This window comes from Rhineura floridana, chromosome 1 (genome assembly GCF_030035675.1).
Source record: "Rhineura floridana isolate rRhiFlo1 chromosome 1, rRhiFlo1.hap2, whole genome shotgun sequence".
In the NCBI taxonomy this organism is placed as follows: Eukaryota; Metazoa; Chordata; class Lepidosauria; order Squamata; family Rhineuridae; genus Rhineura; species Rhineura floridana.
Genome location: NC_084480.1, coordinates 124,775,441 through 124,793,699, shown reverse-complemented (window position 1 = coordinate 124,793,699; position 18,259 = coordinate 124,775,441). Strand labels below are relative to the sequence as shown.

At 40.1% G+C, this 18,259-nt stretch overlaps 1 protein-coding gene across 1 annotated transcript in view; it reads left to right on the top strand.

Annotated features, from left to right (window-relative positions):
- The window catches only part of CAAP1 (caspase activity and apoptosis inhibitor 1), a 50,089-nt gene that overhangs the window by 15,924 nt on the left and 15,906 nt on the right, over window positions 1–18,259 (top strand). Inside the window, exons 3-5 of the mRNA XM_061631249.1 lie at window positions 866–950; window positions 5,193–5,271; window positions 12,061–12,134. Of these exons, the coding sequence (XP_061487233.1) occupies window positions 866–950; window positions 5,193–5,271; window positions 12,061–12,134 (238 nt within the window). The remainder of the gene's footprint in view (window positions 1–865; window positions 951–5,192; window positions 5,272–12,060; window positions 12,135–18,259) is intronic.

Below are 18,259 nucleotides of genomic sequence, written 5' to 3'. Positions count from 1 at the left end.
ATTCATCTGTCATAACATCGGAGTCTAGGTCCCTATGGATGCATGCAATTTTATTTTGGAAGTGCCCTGCGATGTCGTTACAGTGAGCTTCAGATGTTTCAATGGTATCTTGAGGACCAGAATGTAAGAGTCCTCGTACAACCCTAAAAAGCTCTGCAGGGCGGCAGAGAGATGTCCTGATAGAGGCAGCGAAGTGGGACTTCTTCGCCGCCCTTACCGCTTTTATATACAACTTAGTGGAGGCACTTACCAAAGCATAACTGCATCCGTCTGGAGTTCGTCTCCATCTGCACTCCAGCCTCCTTCTCTCTTGCTTCATCACTCTCAGCTGCGGGGTATACCACGGAGCTGTATGAGCTCTGCACGATGATGATGGACTGCCTTCAAGTCGATTCTGACTTATGGCAACCCTATGAATAGGGTTTTCATGGTAAGCGGTATTCAGAGGGGGTTTACCATTGCCTTCCTCTGAGACTGAGAGGCAGTGACTGGCCCAAGGTCACCCAGTGAGGTTTATGGCTGTGTGGGGATTCGAACCCTGGTCTCCCAGGTCGTAGTCCAACACCTTAACCCAGCCTTTCCCAACCAGTGTGCCTCCAGATGTTGTTGGACCACAACTCCCATCAGCCTCAGCCAGCATTGCCAATGGTCAGGAAAGATGGGAGTTGTGGTCCAACAACATCTGGAGGCACACTGGTTGGGAAAGGCTGCCTTAACCACTACACCACACTGGCTCTCTTTTGCAAAATAGTCTTACTAAATATTGACATTCAGATTGTACATTTAAGTTTGGTTTAAGAAGTGTTGAAATTGGTCCCCCCCCTCAATTAAATAGTGTATAACAGGGTTTCCTTTCTTTCCTTAGGACTGTTCAGTAGAAGAAATCAAAAGGCTTTGTCTTGAACAGTTGGAACTCATGTCTGAGAAGAAGTTACTGAAAATCCTTGAAGGTAAGCACCAGTGTATAATACTATTACTTTAAAACCTTTGAGTAATACCTGTTTAAGAATAGACAGACACAACACTGTGTCAGTTTGACAAAATATATAAGTAGTAGTAGTAGCCTGACTAAGACTGCAGTTCTGAATATCCCACACTCCAGATGTTAGTGGCTGGGAGGAGTGAGGATGCAGTGCAGTTGCCTCTCTAATGATGAAGAGGAATGTTGCTGTGGATGGGGCCTCCCTGCAATGGAGCCCAAATCTATGTCCATGCAGATGGGAAGCTACTGTTGGCAGGTCTCCTGCATGCAGTAACCAGTAAATAGAGTGTTTCAGGATGGAGTTAGGATGCTGGAGGCTTTGAATCTATGGGGCTTTCTGCTATGCTAGCCTTGGAGCAAAAATGTTTTTTAAAAAATCTGCCCTTACCTTCTCTCCTCGACTGGCAGGAACTAGCAAGGCTTTGGATGCAGCAGTGGCTATTTTTCCCCATTCCCAGTAAGGATTGCTCTGCCTTAGTTTAATCCTATACATATCTATGCAGAAGTAAGTTCAGTTGATTTTAGGGACTTATGAACAGGGTGGTTCATGACAGATGCTTTTAGAGGTCACTGATTCATAGGGTCGCCATAAGTCGTGATTGACTTGAAGGCACAAAACAACAACAACTTCCCTAGGTAAATGACTATATGATTTCAACCTAAAGTACTTTGTCTTTGTATTTAGACCTCAGATACAGTGCCTTGCAAAAGTAATCAGACCCCTGACCAATGTTCTTATATTACTGAATTACAAATGGTACATTGTAATTTTGTTCTGTATGATACTTTATTTTGAAACACTGAAATTCAAAATCAATTATTGTAAGGTGACATTGGTTTTATGTTGGGAAATGTTTGTAAGAAACATAAAAAACTGAAACTTGTTGCTTGTATAAGTATTCAGCCCCTGTGCTGTGGAAGCGCCCAGTTTACACAAATGAAAGAAATTGCCCTATTGACGACCCAATTACCTTACCATTGGCCTCCACCTGTGAAGCCTTAAAGTTGCAATCACATAGTCAGGATAAAAACCCCACTGTTGAAGGATCAATGGTCAGGCTGTGGATCTGAAGGAAAAGACCAAAGAGCATTCTACAGAAGTGAGAGAAAATGTTATACAAATGCATAGGTTAGGGAAAGGGTACAAAATTATATCCAAGTGTTTGGATATCCCAGTGAGCACAGTTGGATCAATAATCAGGAAGTGGAAGCTGCATCACACCACACAGGTACTGCCAAGAAAAGGCTGTCCCTCAAAACTCAGCGCTCAAAGGAAAAGGAGACTTGTGAGAGAAGCCAACAATCACTTTGAAGGAGCTACAGAGTCCAGTGGCTGGGAGTGGAGTAATGGTGCACCAGTCAACCATATTAAGAGCTCTGCATAACACTGGCCTGTATAGGAGGGTGGCAAGAAAGAAGCCGTTACTCAAAAAGTACCATCTGAAAGCATGTCTGGAGTTTGCCAGAAAGCATGAGAGTGCCCCAGCTGCGATGCGGGAAAAGGTTTTGTGATCAGATGAGAGCAAGATAGAGCTTTTTGGCCAAAACTCAAAGCGCTATGTGTGGCGCAAACCTAACAGTGCCCATGCCTCAAGACACACCATCCCTACAGTGACGTATGGTGGTGGTAGCATTGTGCTATGAGGCTGCTTCTCATCAGCAGGGACTGGACATCTTGTTAAAATCGAAGGAAGAATGGATGGCGCAAAATACAGGGAAACACTGCAAGTACCTGCTTCAGTCCACTAAAAAACTGACGCTTGGGAGGAAATTCACTTTTCAGCAGTACAAGGATCCCAAGCACAAGGGCAAAGCAGCATTGGAGTGGCTCAAGAACAAAATGGTGAACGGCCTACAGGGGCCCAGTCAAAGTCCTGATCTCAATCCCATTGAGAATCTGTGGCACTCTTTGAAAATTGTAGACCACAAGCAACGTCCAACCAACCTGAATGACCTGGAGCGAATCTGCCAAGAAGAATGGGCCAAAATTCCTCCAACACTTTGTGCAAAGCTGGTACATACCTACCCCAAAAGACTTCAAGCTGTTATTGCAGCAAAAGGTGGCTGTACCAAATATTAATGTGTGGGGGTTGAATACCTTTGCAAGCCACATGTTTCAGTTTTTTATGTTTCCAACAAACATTTCCCAACATAAAACCAATGTCACCTTACAATAATTGATTCTGAGTTTCAGTGTTTCAAAATAAAATATCATACAGAATGAAATTACAATGTACCATTTGTAATTCAGTAATATGAGAGCATTGGTCAGGGGTCTGATTACTTTTGCAAGATACTGTAAAATAGGACATTTGTAGTACAGATCTTATGTGGCAAACTAAAGTCCTTTATTTAATTTTCATCTTAGGATTCAATCTCAGACTATAGGGCAGCTCATAACAAACTGAACAATGCAGATTATGATTTAGAATTCTGAATCAGTAGCTTTTCCTTTACTGCAGACAAATGAAAACTTGATTTTATTAGAAGCTAGTAGCATCGTTTGACCATTTTAACTCCACAGCCATTTAAATTTGTGCCATATGAGGACAGGAGTAAACTTTCATCAGTATCCCCCAAACTGTGATTTTACAAAGGCCATTTTCTTCACTCTACCTTGTCTAGGGTCAACCATGCTTGTTTATTTTTTAATTATTTATGTAGTACCATCAATTGCAGTGCTTAACAGGGTAACATTAGGCAAAAAACAAGGTCCCTGCCGTACGGAGTTTGCAATCCAGATCCCAAGTAGGGGAGATGATAGGAGATAGTGGAAGAGAAGGAAGGAGTGAAGTGAGGGTGACTGCAGAGAGTTTACAAGAAAAAGAGAGAGAGAGCATGGCAGGAGTCGGGGGGGAGTATTTATCTAGGTGTTCTGAGAGGAAGTTCTAGGCATAAGGGGCAGCAAGGGAGAATGGCCAGAGTGGTTTAAGGAAGTAGGAGACTTTGAGATGAGAGAGCTGGAGGCGCAAAGGTCCCTAGGCAGGGATATAATGGTATTCCTAGAGTGTGCATATAGTGTGCACATACTGTCCATACTACGTGCATTGGTTGTGGGAAAAACCAGTGTAGCACTGGTATTCCCAAAGCAATTGCGTCTGCTTCCCAAAGTTGGAGTCCCTAATGAACACCCAAGTACAAAGATGCTTGATGGTATATGTAGCAGAGAAACACAGCAATTGCCTAGAAGATAGATAGGAAGAGATGCCTTGAGCAAATGAGGGGAAACATGACTTGGAACCCGTCTAATATAGAGAGACTTAAGATTAATGGCTATAGCATTCAGAGGAGCTACTCACAAGAGCTCTAGTAGTGGTTATATTATGTTTTTTTGCTCTGTAAACTGAACCAGAAGGTTTATCTCATAAGCAGCTTTTCATCAGTTAAATGTGTTTCATTGAGGATTGTAGCCATTAAAACTGTATTATTGCACTTAATTTTTGTGTAGTTTAATCCCTTCTCATCTGTTATTCCACTAGTTTTAGCTTCTGTTACAGAGGTTGCTCAGCAGTGTTGAATATGTGGCTGACTATACGTTCAACATAAAGACTCTTCAGAGCTATGGTGTGATGTGATACAAGGTCCTTGAACAGACTCTGTGGCCTATTTTGCATGTTTTTGTGTGTGAGAGAAACAAAAACACCCATTTTCTGTACAATGCCATTACAAAAGTTTAGCATAAATGGCTATATTTTAAAAGAAGATGGGGTTAATTTTATAACATTTGTTTTGCAAAGACTATTTGACTGGATATTTTTTTTTCTCACCCAAGTAGCAGAAAGTTCCTGGGGCGACCTTTTCCAATGACTATTTCTTTGTGGTAAAAGTACTGAAGACGTATTGTGCGTTTGTAATAGTAGTTGGGTTTTTTTTGCAAATGTACAAATTGAGCATGGAAGTACAGACAAGCACCCAGCCAGCCACTACTGGTCTTTGAAGCTGCATACTAAATCTCTTCCCCACCTCCTTCTCAAACACCTATATAGCCATGGAACTTGCCATTGTTCCTTACTGCCAGCCATCTTCAAAACTCAGGCCACTGTCTCCTTTACTGACTGCAATTCCAAATGGTTTTTGTTGAGCCCCTTACTCAAGCAGATGGATTGTGTTCCTTTATATGACAGTCATAACAGTATTTCTGATGTATGTATTAATGAAGCAGAAAAATACTTCCACACCATAGTGTCTCACATTGATGTTTTATTTCAAGGTGAGAATGGAGCTGATTCTGACAGTGATGACGAGACTAATGGTGGTGAAGAGAAGACAGCAGTTGAATCTGTTAGTCAGTAAGTAATTGTAATGAACAAATTTAATTAAACTGCCCTTAGTGAGTTTGTTTTAAACTTCATTTTGGACTGACAATTTCAATCGAAATGCTAGTGAAATAGCAGCAAAACCCCAGTTAAGCCTTTGGTGAAATCTTGGTTGAGCCCCTGCAAAACCCTGGTGAAATTTTGCAAACTGTTAATGAAATGAAAGTCTGTAAAGTTCCAGAGAAACTTCAGTGAGCCTTGGTGAACCTATGTGGAACCCCAATGAACCTTGTTAATATTCCAGTGAAACTTTCATTAAATGGGCAAGATTTTCCAAAACCCTGGTAAAAGTGCCTTGAAGAGAGAGTCCTAGTCTGTCTTTCTTTAGGTCCTATGGTGCATGGTGCTGTGTTAGCAAGACTGCAAAAATGATGGGTTTTGTTTTTATGCCTGGTTGTGTATGGTATGCCATATCTTCTTTTCATAATTGTATATGTTTTACAATGAAATCCTAGGCATGTTTTACTCAGAAGTCCCATTGTGGCTTACTGCACACAGTACATAAACTGGGAATCTTATTGCAATTGTTTATGAGTGAATACTTATGTACAAGAAACTTGATTTTTCATGATTTTTCAACTGGAATATGTTGGAGGTGGCTGAGAGGCTGAAGAAGGATGTGTCCTGCCTCTCATATCAAGGCACAGGAGTATCACCCCACATTATTTCACTTCTCAGAAAATAACAAGTTTTTAGATTACCTATATTAAGCTGTTCTTACCTAAATAGTTTTTTTTTTAAAAGTCTCATTTATTCCCCATCCCAACCCACCCTAGTCAATCTGTAGTCAGCTTACTTAGCTGGGAGTGGTAAAACTCCCATTGGGTGAGCAGATATCCTGACTATGTGTGTGTATCTACTCTAACATCATGGCATAAAGAAAGAAAATCAACCAAATCCACGATGTTAGTTTGCCTAAACAGGTTTTTTCCCTTCTGTGACTGTGAAATACCATTTCTCTGGAAGATTTTCAAAGACTGAGCTTTACTACTATTTTGATGCACTGTAGGATCTTTTTGTATTAGGTTTGTATTAGGGTTAAATTGGCATGGACAGTTTTAATCCATTTTGGTATATAGTAGGGTTGTGAGAAAACAGCTCTTTTCCAGAAGAAAGTTCTTAGATTATCAGGCCTCTTTCAGTGGTTGCATGTGAATAGTATGGCATGAGCTGCCTGTGGTATGAATTCACATGTATACACACTTACATGGGAGTATGTCCCAGTGAACTCAGTGGGGTTTGCTTCTGAGTAGATTGTGCTATTAATCTGAAAGAGACATGCTAAGTGACAAACATATTGGCTAGTTATTTTGGTTAATATTAAACATAACTAAAAAAATGTAGCAGTTCATCTTTACAATGTTTGGCCACAAGATGGCAGAAAATGCATGTGTATTAAACTTAAGAGTTGCACCATTACATCAAGAAGCCTTTATATGACAGTGTAAGAATTACTTGGTGACAAAGTGTTTTGGACAGCAGATTGTTTGTATTACTATGTGTCTCTTTCTACTGAAATGGCTGGTCTAAACCAGGTACACAGAGCTTCTGCAGCCTGTTCAGGTGTCAGAAAACTGGCATAGCTTAAATATGTTGAAAATAACTATTACCATGACCAGTATTTAAAACAGACTGAATAATTAGAAATCAAGAGGTTGTTGTGAGACTCTTGCCAATGAACAATTCTGATTCCCAAATGAAATTTGGCAGGAAGACTTGGGGCAGCAACAGCTTTATTATCCTAGGGCAGACCTCCTTTGGTACCTTTTCCTTCTGCAAACTAGATGATTGTGCCAGATCATCCTTGTTTGTTTGCCAGTGAGCAATACTTGATAACAGCAATATCAACTAATTTAGGATGATGTTTTCATCCTGTGATTGTTTAGGAATAAGGGATATGAATGCCAGGGGCATGATTGCCAAGTACCTTTTCCTGCCTCATTGGAACAATGGGAAGCATACTATACTAGGTGTGTAGTACATGCATCCAATGTGTCTGTACCTATGCTCAGGTTTTAATATACTCTCTACTAAACAGCTTGAAAATTCTGTATTGGAATAAATCAATTTTTGTATCAAGACAGATTTAAGCCTGTCCACCTAACCCCCTGATGGGGATGCAAATCGCCTCCTCTTTGTTCATCAGTTGATTGATCTGATGAACGAGGAGGGGCTAATTTGCATCCCCATCAACTGAGAGAGGACATGCATCTCCCCGTTCCTACCCATCATGTGGCTCCTGGAGGGTTGGCTGAGGGTGAATGTGGCCCTCCTGCCAAAAAAGGTTAGCCATTCTTGCTGTAGCTTATATGAATCAAATAAATATGCCTATATTTGCTTCTTTTTCATAACTCTACTAACAGATTTAAAATTTGCCTTTGCAGCCTTATAGAGGTTTAGTTGCTTTTTTTAATGGATGCTGAAATTCTCAGGATGCTGCATTCTGAACCCAGTACTATTTTCTCCTTACATTGTGCAGTCGTGCAATTTTATCTGTGATAATTACATAAGATTTTGGATTCCAGTATGAAAATTTGGCCTCTTGTGCTGAATCCCTGGCAGCCTCTTGTACTGAAGGGAAGTGGGTTTAGGGAAGAATAGTCCTTTGGAATATTTGGCAGCTTCTGTATCAGTTTAGCCAAGGAGGCTTGTGGAAGCAGATCTAGGGCCAGTGGGGAAATGTTTCTTCTTTATAGAGAGATTAGCCAGGAATCTAGTTAAAAATGAATTGCTTATATAGACATCCCCATTTAAAAAAAGTCCTTTAATCATAGTTTAGCTATAATACTTAAAATTGCTGGATATACATCATTAGATCACAACCTCTGAAATGTAAAAGTCTGGTGGAATGACACTAACCTTTTAATGTTGCAGCTTGACTCCTACCTGCAAGCTGGATGCATTGATTGTGTGCTTATTAACATAATACATACTTTACAAATTTTAGACAAAGTAGTTGAGGTATGAAATTGGTTAGTTGAATATAAAATAATTTTATGGCCAAAATGCTCATTAAACTCTACAATTGGACTTGCTGTCTGTGATTTCAAAATCCTGTGGAGAGCTGTATCCTGTTTCCTCAAGTGTACCTTATAATCTTTCATTTGCTTTCTTGCTTTGTATGAAGACAGTTGAACACTGTGGTGATAAAATGCCATCCTTTTTAGCAGTTTATGAGCTATTTCCCCATCCTTTAAAACAGAAAGCAATGTGTCTAATTTTGGTGAGAATGTATAGAAATAGCTAAACCAGCATCTTGCCACCCCTTTCCAAAATGTGGTCCAGTAATTTTTCTAGCATTTTGTGTAGCTATAATATGCAAGCCTATTTTGAAGTTATTGCAGTTCTGTAGGTTGAATCATTGACTGGCCCTTGACGATCCAGTGGGTTCATCTCTTTGGAGCTGTAGCTCAGTGGTAGAGTATGTGCTTTGCATGAAGAAGGTCTCAGGTTCAGTCCAGGCATGTTCAGATGAGGCTAGGAGAAACTCCCGTCTGAAACCCTGGAGATCCAGCGCCGGTCAGTCGACAATAATGAACTAGATGGACCAGTAGTCTGTCTTGATACAAGGCAGCTATGTAGCTCTGGTGATATAATATTAATACAGTATACTTTCAAAGCGTTCAAAGCATTTAACATACTTTATCTCAGTAATCCTTATAACAACACTGCAAAGTCAATCCTGTGTTATGCTTTAGAGGGGTAGGCTGTATAAAACAAACTACTGAGTTCTTGGCTGAGCTGAGATAGCAACATATAAACGCAATAAATAAATAAATAAAACCTGAGACTCGTAGCTCCTACTCTTGTCACCACAATTCATCCTATCTCTGTAGGTTGGCCTCTTGGTCAAATTCCATTGTGTTGACACCTAGAACTTGGTGGCTTTTTCTTTTAGAAGGCAGGTGTTGGGTGGACATTTCAGGGGAGGATGTTTTCACTGCCTTTGTTGTTGTTATGTGCCTTCAAGTCGATTACAATTTATGGCGACCTTATGAATCAGCAACCTCCAATAGCATCTGTTATAAACCACCCTGATCAGATCTTGTAAGTTCAGGTCTGTGGCTTCCTTTATGGAACCAATCTATCTCTTGTTTGGCCTTCCTCTTTTTCTACTCCCTTCTGTTTCTCCCAGCATTATTGTCTTTTCCAGTGAATCATGTTTTCTCATTATGTGTCCAAAGTATGATAACCTTAGTTTCATCATTTTAGCTTCTAATGATAGTTATGTTATGTTTTATTTCTAGGCCGCCTTTCGGCCAAATAGGCCCCCAAGGCGGCTTACACACAAATAAAAACAAAAACAATACAATTTACAAAAAAAAATCTAACTAACAAAGTCTGAACATCTGTAAAAAAACAGGAGCAGCAAACCAAAAGCATTCATCTTCCTGGTAAAGGGCAGTCCCCAGAAAAACATCACTAACAGCAGGGGTGGAGGGCAAAGCAGGTGGAAAAGCATGCCCCTTGATGGTCCCAGCACAGTCTCATCCCTGCAGCAGCATGTCTCAGTCTGCAGCTCCTCCTGACAAGGCCCAGGCAGAGGGGCGGGGCAAGGCAGGTGGAAATGCTTGCCCCTTGATGGTCCCGGCACAGTCTCATCCCTGCAGCAGCATGTCTCAGTCTGCAGCTCCTCCTGACAAGGCCCAGCCAGAGGGGCGGGGCAAGGCAGGTGGAAATGCTTGCCCCTTGATGGTCCCAGCACAGTCTCATCCCTGCAGCCTAGGTCTGGTTTAATTCATTCTAACACTGAATTGTTTGTCTTTTTCACAGTCCATGGTATGCACAAAGCTCTCCTCCAACACCACATTTCAAATGAGTTGATTTTTCTCTTATCCACTTTTTTCACTGTTCAACTTTCACAACCATAAATAGAGATTGGGAATACCATGGTCTGAATGATCCTGACTAATAGTGTTCAGTAATACATCTTTGCATTTGAAGACGTTTTCTAGTTCTCTCATAGCTGCCTTCCCCAGTCCTAGCCTTCTTCTAATTTCTCAACTATTGTCTCCATTTTGGTTAGTGACTGTGCCAAGGTACTTATAATCCCTGACAAGTTCAATGTCCTCATTGTCAACTTTAAAGTTACATAAATCTTCTGTTATTACTTTAGTCTTCTTGACATTCAGCTGTAGTTCTGCTTTTGTGCTTTCCTCTAACTTTCAACAGCAGTTGTTTCAAATCATTACTGGTTTCTGCTAGTAGTATGGTATTGTCAGCATATCTTAAATTATTGGTATTTCTCCCTCCAATTTTCACACCTCCTTCATCTTGGTACAATCCCGCTTTCCATATGATATGTTCTGCATATAGATTAAACAAATAGGGTGATAAAATACACCCCTGTCTCACACCCTTTCCTATTGGGAACCAATGGGTTTCTCCATATTCTGTCCTTACAGTAGCCTCTTGTCCAGAGTATAGGTTGTGCAACAGGACAATCAGATGCTGTGGTACCCCCATTTCTTTTAAAGCATTCCATAGTTTTTCATGATCTACACAATCAAACGCTTTGCAGTAATCTATAAAGCACAGGATGATTTTCTTCTGAAATTCCTTGGTCCGTTCCATTATCCAACATATGTCTGCGATATGATCTGTGGTACCTCTTCCTTTTCTAAATCCAGCTTGGACGTCTGGCATTTCTCGCTCCATATATGGTAAGAGCCTTTCTTGTAGAATCTCGAGCGTTACTTTACCTGCATGGGATATTAAGGCAATAGTTTGATAATTACTGCATTTCCTGGGATCCCCTTTCTTTGGAATTGGGATATATATCACTGCCTTTAAACATTTCTAATTCAGACTGTTTCACCACACTGAGGGGAAAAGTAGAATTGGCCTTTATAGTTGAAATTTCTTTCTTCTCAGGCATAGTTAGTTTGCTCTGTCTGGGATAATACAACATCTTGCCACATGGTAGGAGAAAACTTGGTACAGCTGAGGTGGTCATGGTGGTCTGGTGAGTTGTGTATTGGGTTGTCTGGAGATGTCTTCTCCCTCCCCAAACAATGTTGTGTGTACTCTTCTTGGGTGCAATTAAAATTGTTTGCTTTTGGTTTAGAAAAATTGACATCTGCTGTAGTTGTGCCCCCAAACTGGGCAGGCAGTACTTTCCCTGTAGATGATATAATTACATTACTAGCCCTGTATCATTGGGGAAGAATATTCCATTCCAGGCAGCCCTGTTAAACCTGAGAAGAAAGGAAATTCATGGTGAGTATCCATATTATTGCCTGAAAAAGTAAGGTTTACATGACTGCAGATTCTTAGTTCCTCACTAGAAATCATTTATTCTTTCTTGGGCATAACAGCTTATCCTATCAAGTTTCTAACACTGATAGTTATTGTAGGATATAGAGCAGTGAGAACCATTAGGCATAATTTTCTATCTCATATTTGGAAAGCAGAAATACAGCGGCTGGGATCTAAAGAACCACGCATCAAGTTTTGTGTTCCCAAGGAGATATAGGTTTGTGTTTCTCAAATAGCTGCTCTCTTCCCAACCCTGGCCCCCAAATGTCATGTGACAAATTGGCTTTGATAATCAAGAGGTTTTCAAAATCCATCTAATTTTTGTTTTGTTTTTTAGTTTTTCTAATAATTGCCAATATGTATGCCATTTTGCACTAAACTACTTTGGGCTCGTTGCACAAATAAAGCAAACAAAACTTGGGGGTCTGGGGGGTATTGATATGCTGACGTGCTTATAATAAATACAAAAGATACTAATTTAAATGTATTCTTGTTTGTTCCCAGGCAAGACAATAGTATAGATTCCACTTCTTCTTTGAAGGAAGACAACAAATTGGAAGGGTTGGACTCCAAACAAGGTAGGGATTGGCGAAGGTTAAAACATTGCCAGCTTTGCATTAGCCATCCAGCAGTAAGAATGTAATGTTACCTGCATAGAACCACATGCTCTGATTGTACTGTAAATGAAACAATAGTGAGCTATATAATAACTTTATTTGAAAAATAATAATTGAATTTCAGACATTAGGATCCCCAGTCTCCAGCTAGTTGTCAAATGAAGTTGTTGGCATTTTGGGTTAGTGGATAAGTTACACTTCCATGTGTGATGTTTTCACTGGATGCTGCTTTGTGATACCAGTTCTTTACATCTTTGCCTGTGTGCTATGTTTCATAGTTATCCAAGACTGGAATCCAGCACTGGATTTGACTTGCTAAAGGCCTATCACATTTCATAGGAGTAGTGATCCAATCAAGAGTTCCAGTCTTTCCTCTAAACCTTTTTCTCTACCTCTTGATGCTTCTTCCCTTCTATCTCTGACAGCTTTTTTTACCATCAGAGAGGGGAAGTCCCTTTTTCTAATGTGCTGAGACCTCCCACAATCAAGCCAACACCTTTTTGCATAGCTGTGCCCACTTTAGTAGGTACCCTAGAGTGTAGAGTTGGGAACTATCTTTTATATTTCTAGGCTGTTTTATGTGGGAAAGCTCAAGCATTTTTTCCCTTGACTCTGGGCCATACAGTGCAATAGAGTCCCAGATTATAGCACTATTTACTTGGTGCTATCTAATTTAATAGCTAACATTAACTTATACTGAATTAAGTATTATTATTAACAATAACAATATGGGAAGGGACAGGGGTTGCTCCTCTCTGTCCATACCAAGGGCAGCGTTATTCACTATCCACATTGGTGCCACTGAGTATATCCCTTTATTTCCTCTCATGCAAGTGAAAGATTGTTGTTCACCCTACAAGAAGAAGTTAAGTGCAGTACTTAAGGAAACTATTGGGATGACGGCAAAACCTGTACTTCATCACTGCTGTTAGCCCAGCAGCAGGAAGATTGGAAGGAGGAGAGAGTCGGCTTAGGATCATACAGGGCCCTGGCAAACCTGAAGAATTAGCAGGGGTGGGGGAAGGAGTTGTTCTGTTGGCTGCCCAGAGCCCAAATAGAGAGTCCTACTGTATTGTAAGAGTTTGTGTGTTAACATTTCACCTCTTTGTCCAGTGAAGACAGGCACATACAACAAGCTATGGGGAAGGATCATCCAGTATTATCTTACTACAAGAAATTTCTCCAGTAATTGCTTATGGCTCTTTAGAAAGGAGTGCCATGTTCTTTCTTAAAGATGGTAAAAATAGCTAATAAGGGGAATTGAACTTGATTAAAATGGTCTCATAAGGTAGCCAAGCTATTAGTAGAATGCTGTGACTTTGTGAAGAATGCTTTAAATATTGCTTGTTGTACTCTCTGGAATGACCTCTGAATTGACATGTTTCCTGCAGACTTTCTCTCTTCCTTCTCTGCTATCAGAGGGAATTGATGACTGTTGCAGGTGATTGCTTCTTTGTCCTTTTTATGACTTTATCAGCCACCGTTTTGTGATGGCTTTGGGCAATGACAACAGTGCTAGTCAGGATGTTAGCTTTTAAAGAGCTTTTGAGACTGTGCAGGCATAAATTGTAAAACTTAGTAACTGTTCTTCTGCACTGGAGTTTGTGATGCTGAAGAGGAAAAGTACGAAAGCCGAGGGGTAAGCAGAAATGAGTAAAAAGTGGTTAAAGAAAGAGAAGTTAAGTGCCTGGAAATGAATTTCAGTCCTAGTTGAAAGAATAAATACAAGTTATCAAAATGAAAACGATAATGAGAAAAATGCCATCAGAGACTTTTATTACTATGTAAAATTACAACTGCAAAAAAAGGGAAATGAAGCGGTTCAGCTAATTAAACATTTGTTAGGCCAGTAGAGCTTCGTGATTATTGCGCATCGTACTTCTACAGAGGTTTCAACACTATAGAGAACCCTGGTTGATGGTTCCGTTAAGCTTGGCTTATGTAACTACTTATTCTCCGGAAGAAGGATAAATGATTTCTTAAAAAAATAGCTTTGTCTCATACCCTCGGGTCAGTTCCCTTTCACTTGGATAAGTTGCCCTTTAGCAAAAGGAGAGGACTCTGCTGGAACATAGTTTCTGAACTTTGAACCAGGCTTATTCAGTAAAGAATATTTTCTCCCTTTGGAGAGATTCTGTTCACTTGAACAATGCATTAAGTAAATATGGACTACTCCCCTGTAGCAAAGCAAAAGAATTTGCATTCCTTAATCCTATTGATTCTCATTTATTTTGATCCTTCACACACTTTTTCTGGCAAGTTAAAAGCAGTTGGAAGATGTTTGGAGTTCATGCCTGCTTTACTTGTAGGCAATGTGTGGTGAAGAGTAAAAAGTACACATTTCAGATCAAAGTTGGGTATATATAGGTGCTTTTGACAACTGCTGCTCAGAACGTTCTGATGACATATTTTGCATAAGTTTCTAATATCAGCTTTTAAAATAGCTGTTTCACAGATCTAACAGATTGGTTAAGGAAATGAGAAACCCCAGCCATAAAATAGATTTTATCTAGGTTTGATCATCTTACCCATAATTAGACTAATGCATTCTGACTTTGCTCTTCACCTTTTGTTGTTGTGTGCATTTTAAAACTTGCCAGATTAATGTTCCGTTGAATTTGTGTTTATTTTATCTGATTTTGGCAAACATATGGCATACTTAATAACAATGTAAGACTGCCAGATTCATCTGCAGGAATTCAGCACATGATTAACTTGACTAGAATCTTGGCTTTAGTCTCATATTTTCTTGAATCAGTTTTGTGCTTCTATGTATTTTTTGACATCTTGGCTTTACTGGTATACTCATAATACATTTCATTTAATGAAAGATGGATTTAATGTTTAATGTGTGTGTTGAATCCTGTACTATTTAGTTATATGTCAACTTAATCCTTTTTGAGGGGAGGTTAAGAGTAAATGACTGTAAATGATTGTTTTGGTTAATTAATTGAAAATATGTACTTTTGAAAACTTGATGATGATGATGATACATTTATAGGTTACAGGTGTCTGTTTACATATATTTCTTAATATTTGTGAAACTGCTACATGTGGAATAGTTTACTTTCTTATTTTGTGGAAAGCTGCCTCCTGCTTTGCAAAGAAAGAATATTTATTATACATTTGTCTTAGTGTTCGGTATTCATTTTTCTCTTCCCCCCCCCAGTAGTATCATAAAAAGTCAAAGAAAATATGTTTTTCTAAAGATCTTTGCTCATAAACTCAAGATCGAAGCATACACACACAAAGAAAGTTACGGCATTTCCTTCTAAAAATATTTAAAAGCCAGGGTAGACTTTCTAAAGCCTTTCCCCCTTACTTTTGTCTTGAGAGAAAAACTAGTCTTCCTTGAACTCATTTTTGAAACAGCACAGATTAATTTCAATGGTATGATTCTGCTGCTCAGTCTTTACAGGACTTGCTGAGAATGAAAAGCATCCAGTATAAAGATCAAGCAGAGAATATTGCCTTTTATGTGTAAGGAGAGATTTTTACTTCTCCATCCCATTTTCCAAAATAAAGTTGCACATACATGTAGCTATCCTTATGATACCATATATATTATTGTTAAAGGCACTGAAATTTTACAGCCATGAGAGTCGCTGTATACCATAGTCAGCATGGATTTTTCGCATTCTACAGTGTTAAATTGAAAGTACCCCCCATGCCATTTTAATGCTTCCCATAACCTCATTTCAAAACAAAACCTGACAAAATTTACAGTCCTGAACTCAGAAATGATTGCTTAACAACTCTTTGAATTTTCATGGCAATACACAAAACAGTCAGAGAGACTGTTCAAAGTGTAAAAAGAGAGAGAGAGAAACAGCCCTTTTGGACTTTTTTCTCTCAGAGTTCTTATAATTTGTTGAAATTCATTTAAAAAAAGCTATGTTCACAGAGTATCTGTAATCCTATTACTGACCTTGTCCCATACTCTGACCTTCATCTTCTGCAATTTAAAAGTTAAAAAAAATGCCTGGCTGATTTTTAGTTAATTTAAGAAATTTAACATTGAACTCAATGATAAGGCCAGGCATGCTCAGTAAGAACCAACTGTCAGTGTTCTAAAAGCCAGACTCACAGCTGCTGGGCTTGCCTAATCAGGGGCCATACCCACACCAGACTTTGATTTTACTTGAGACAGTCATGGCTTCCCTCAGAGAATCCTGGGAAGTGTAGTTTGTGAAGGGTGCTGAGAGGAGACTCCTATTCCTCTGACAGAGCTCCAGTGGCCAGAGTGGTTTAACAGTCAGCCTCTCTGATTGAAGCTGTTTGAGGGGAACAGGGCATCTCGTAGCAACTCTCCGCACCCTTCACTAACTACACTTCCCAGGATTCTTTCGAGAAGCCATGACTATCTGAAGTGAAATAAAGGTCTGGTGTGGATGTGGGCAGCGTTGGTTTAAATTTGAGTGGGAGACTACATGTGCCTGCTGTAGAATAAAATGTGTGGGGGAAACTAAAAAACAGTTATATTGTCCACAATGTTTTCCTTTTGGAAGGAAAAGAGGCTTTCCCTGTGCCCAGTACCCACCCACCGAAACTTTCCCCCTCCCTTCCCTTCCCCTCACCTTCCTGCCCTCTTCCTCCCCCCTGCCCTTTCCTCCGGTCAGTTTCACCAGTTTTAAGCATGATTGCACATCCCATTGAACTCAAAAAGCTTGCAAATGATCAAACCTGCTCTCCCCTCCTCCCTCCTTTCCCTTTGCCCCTTCCCCATCCTCTTCCAATCCCCTCCTCCTTCCCCATCCTCTTCCAATCCCCTCCTCCTTCCCCATCCTCTTCCAATCCCCTCCTCCTTCCCCTCCTCCCACCCTGGTTGCCACCACTCACCATATGCTCAGAGGCACGTTACCAAATTCTTCCAAGCTATAAAGGAAGTGGATTGGACTGTGAGAGACCAGCCCAAATTGTGTTTGCATTTTTACAAAATTGTAGGGCAGAACAATATCTCAGAGAGGAGGTCAGGTCTCCTGCTCCCCTGGTGCATTCACTATAGCTGCCCAATTTCCCTGCTTTTTAAAGTTTGATAGAAATATCTGTGGGCTATAGGTACATTCTTAAACCACAAGGTTTTTTGTCTATTAGTGAATATTTAATAGGACAACAACATGCTTCTAGAACCTTTGTTTTCAGAAAGTTTCATTATGAGCAGAGGCTAGCACATGTTGAAAAAAGATTTCTGGTTCTCGGTAGGCATTCTCATTATAAGGCCAAAGAATGATAAATGATCCTCTTGGAACTTTTGCAAAAGTGAAATGCCATATATTAGCAATTTGTGAAAAGCCTAGCAATACTAACAATACGATGCTAGGAATCTGCTGCCCAAGACAAGATGAATGAATGCATCGGCACATCACAGATCGGTATCATTCTGCTGATATCACAGGACTCTTGACAGATAGACAGACATGGTGATATAACTTGTTTGGATCATGGTTCCAGTTAATGACTTAGGCTGCAATCCAATACACGCTTACCTGAGTAGGTCCCATTGAACTCAATGGAGCTTACTTCTGAGTAGAAATGTATTTGATTGCAGCCTTAGAGGTTTCTAGCCATTCAGGCAAGTATGCCTGAAGGCAAGTATGCCAAAAATCAATATCATATCTGGGATTGGGATTCCAAATGAGGAACATGATATAGCACTGTATTTCACAAGCATGTGCTTTTTACAGCATCCAGATGCACACTGCAGTCTGAGCAGCAGTCCCACATCCCTGTTCCATTGGTGTCCAAGGAGCAAGTAGTGTGTGGTGGAGGGCTAAATCTGTGATGTATGCAACCCTTTGCTTTTGTTCATTGGATGCAGGGGAGAGTGAGACCTGATGCTTCTAGAACCTGGCCCACAGGACCCCTGTTCTTTCCCCAACTGCCATAAATCTCTATTGCACATGCTACTTGTGACACACTTGCTGCAATTGATCATAATGAAAGGCTAGAATAGCCAACGTCTGAATTCTCAGGGGCCACTCCATTCTGCACAAATTGACTCAAATCAAAACTATCCACCCCCTGTAATAAAATTTGGCATCATCTTATATTCATAGAAACAAGGGGGGAAAGTCTTGGATGGTATG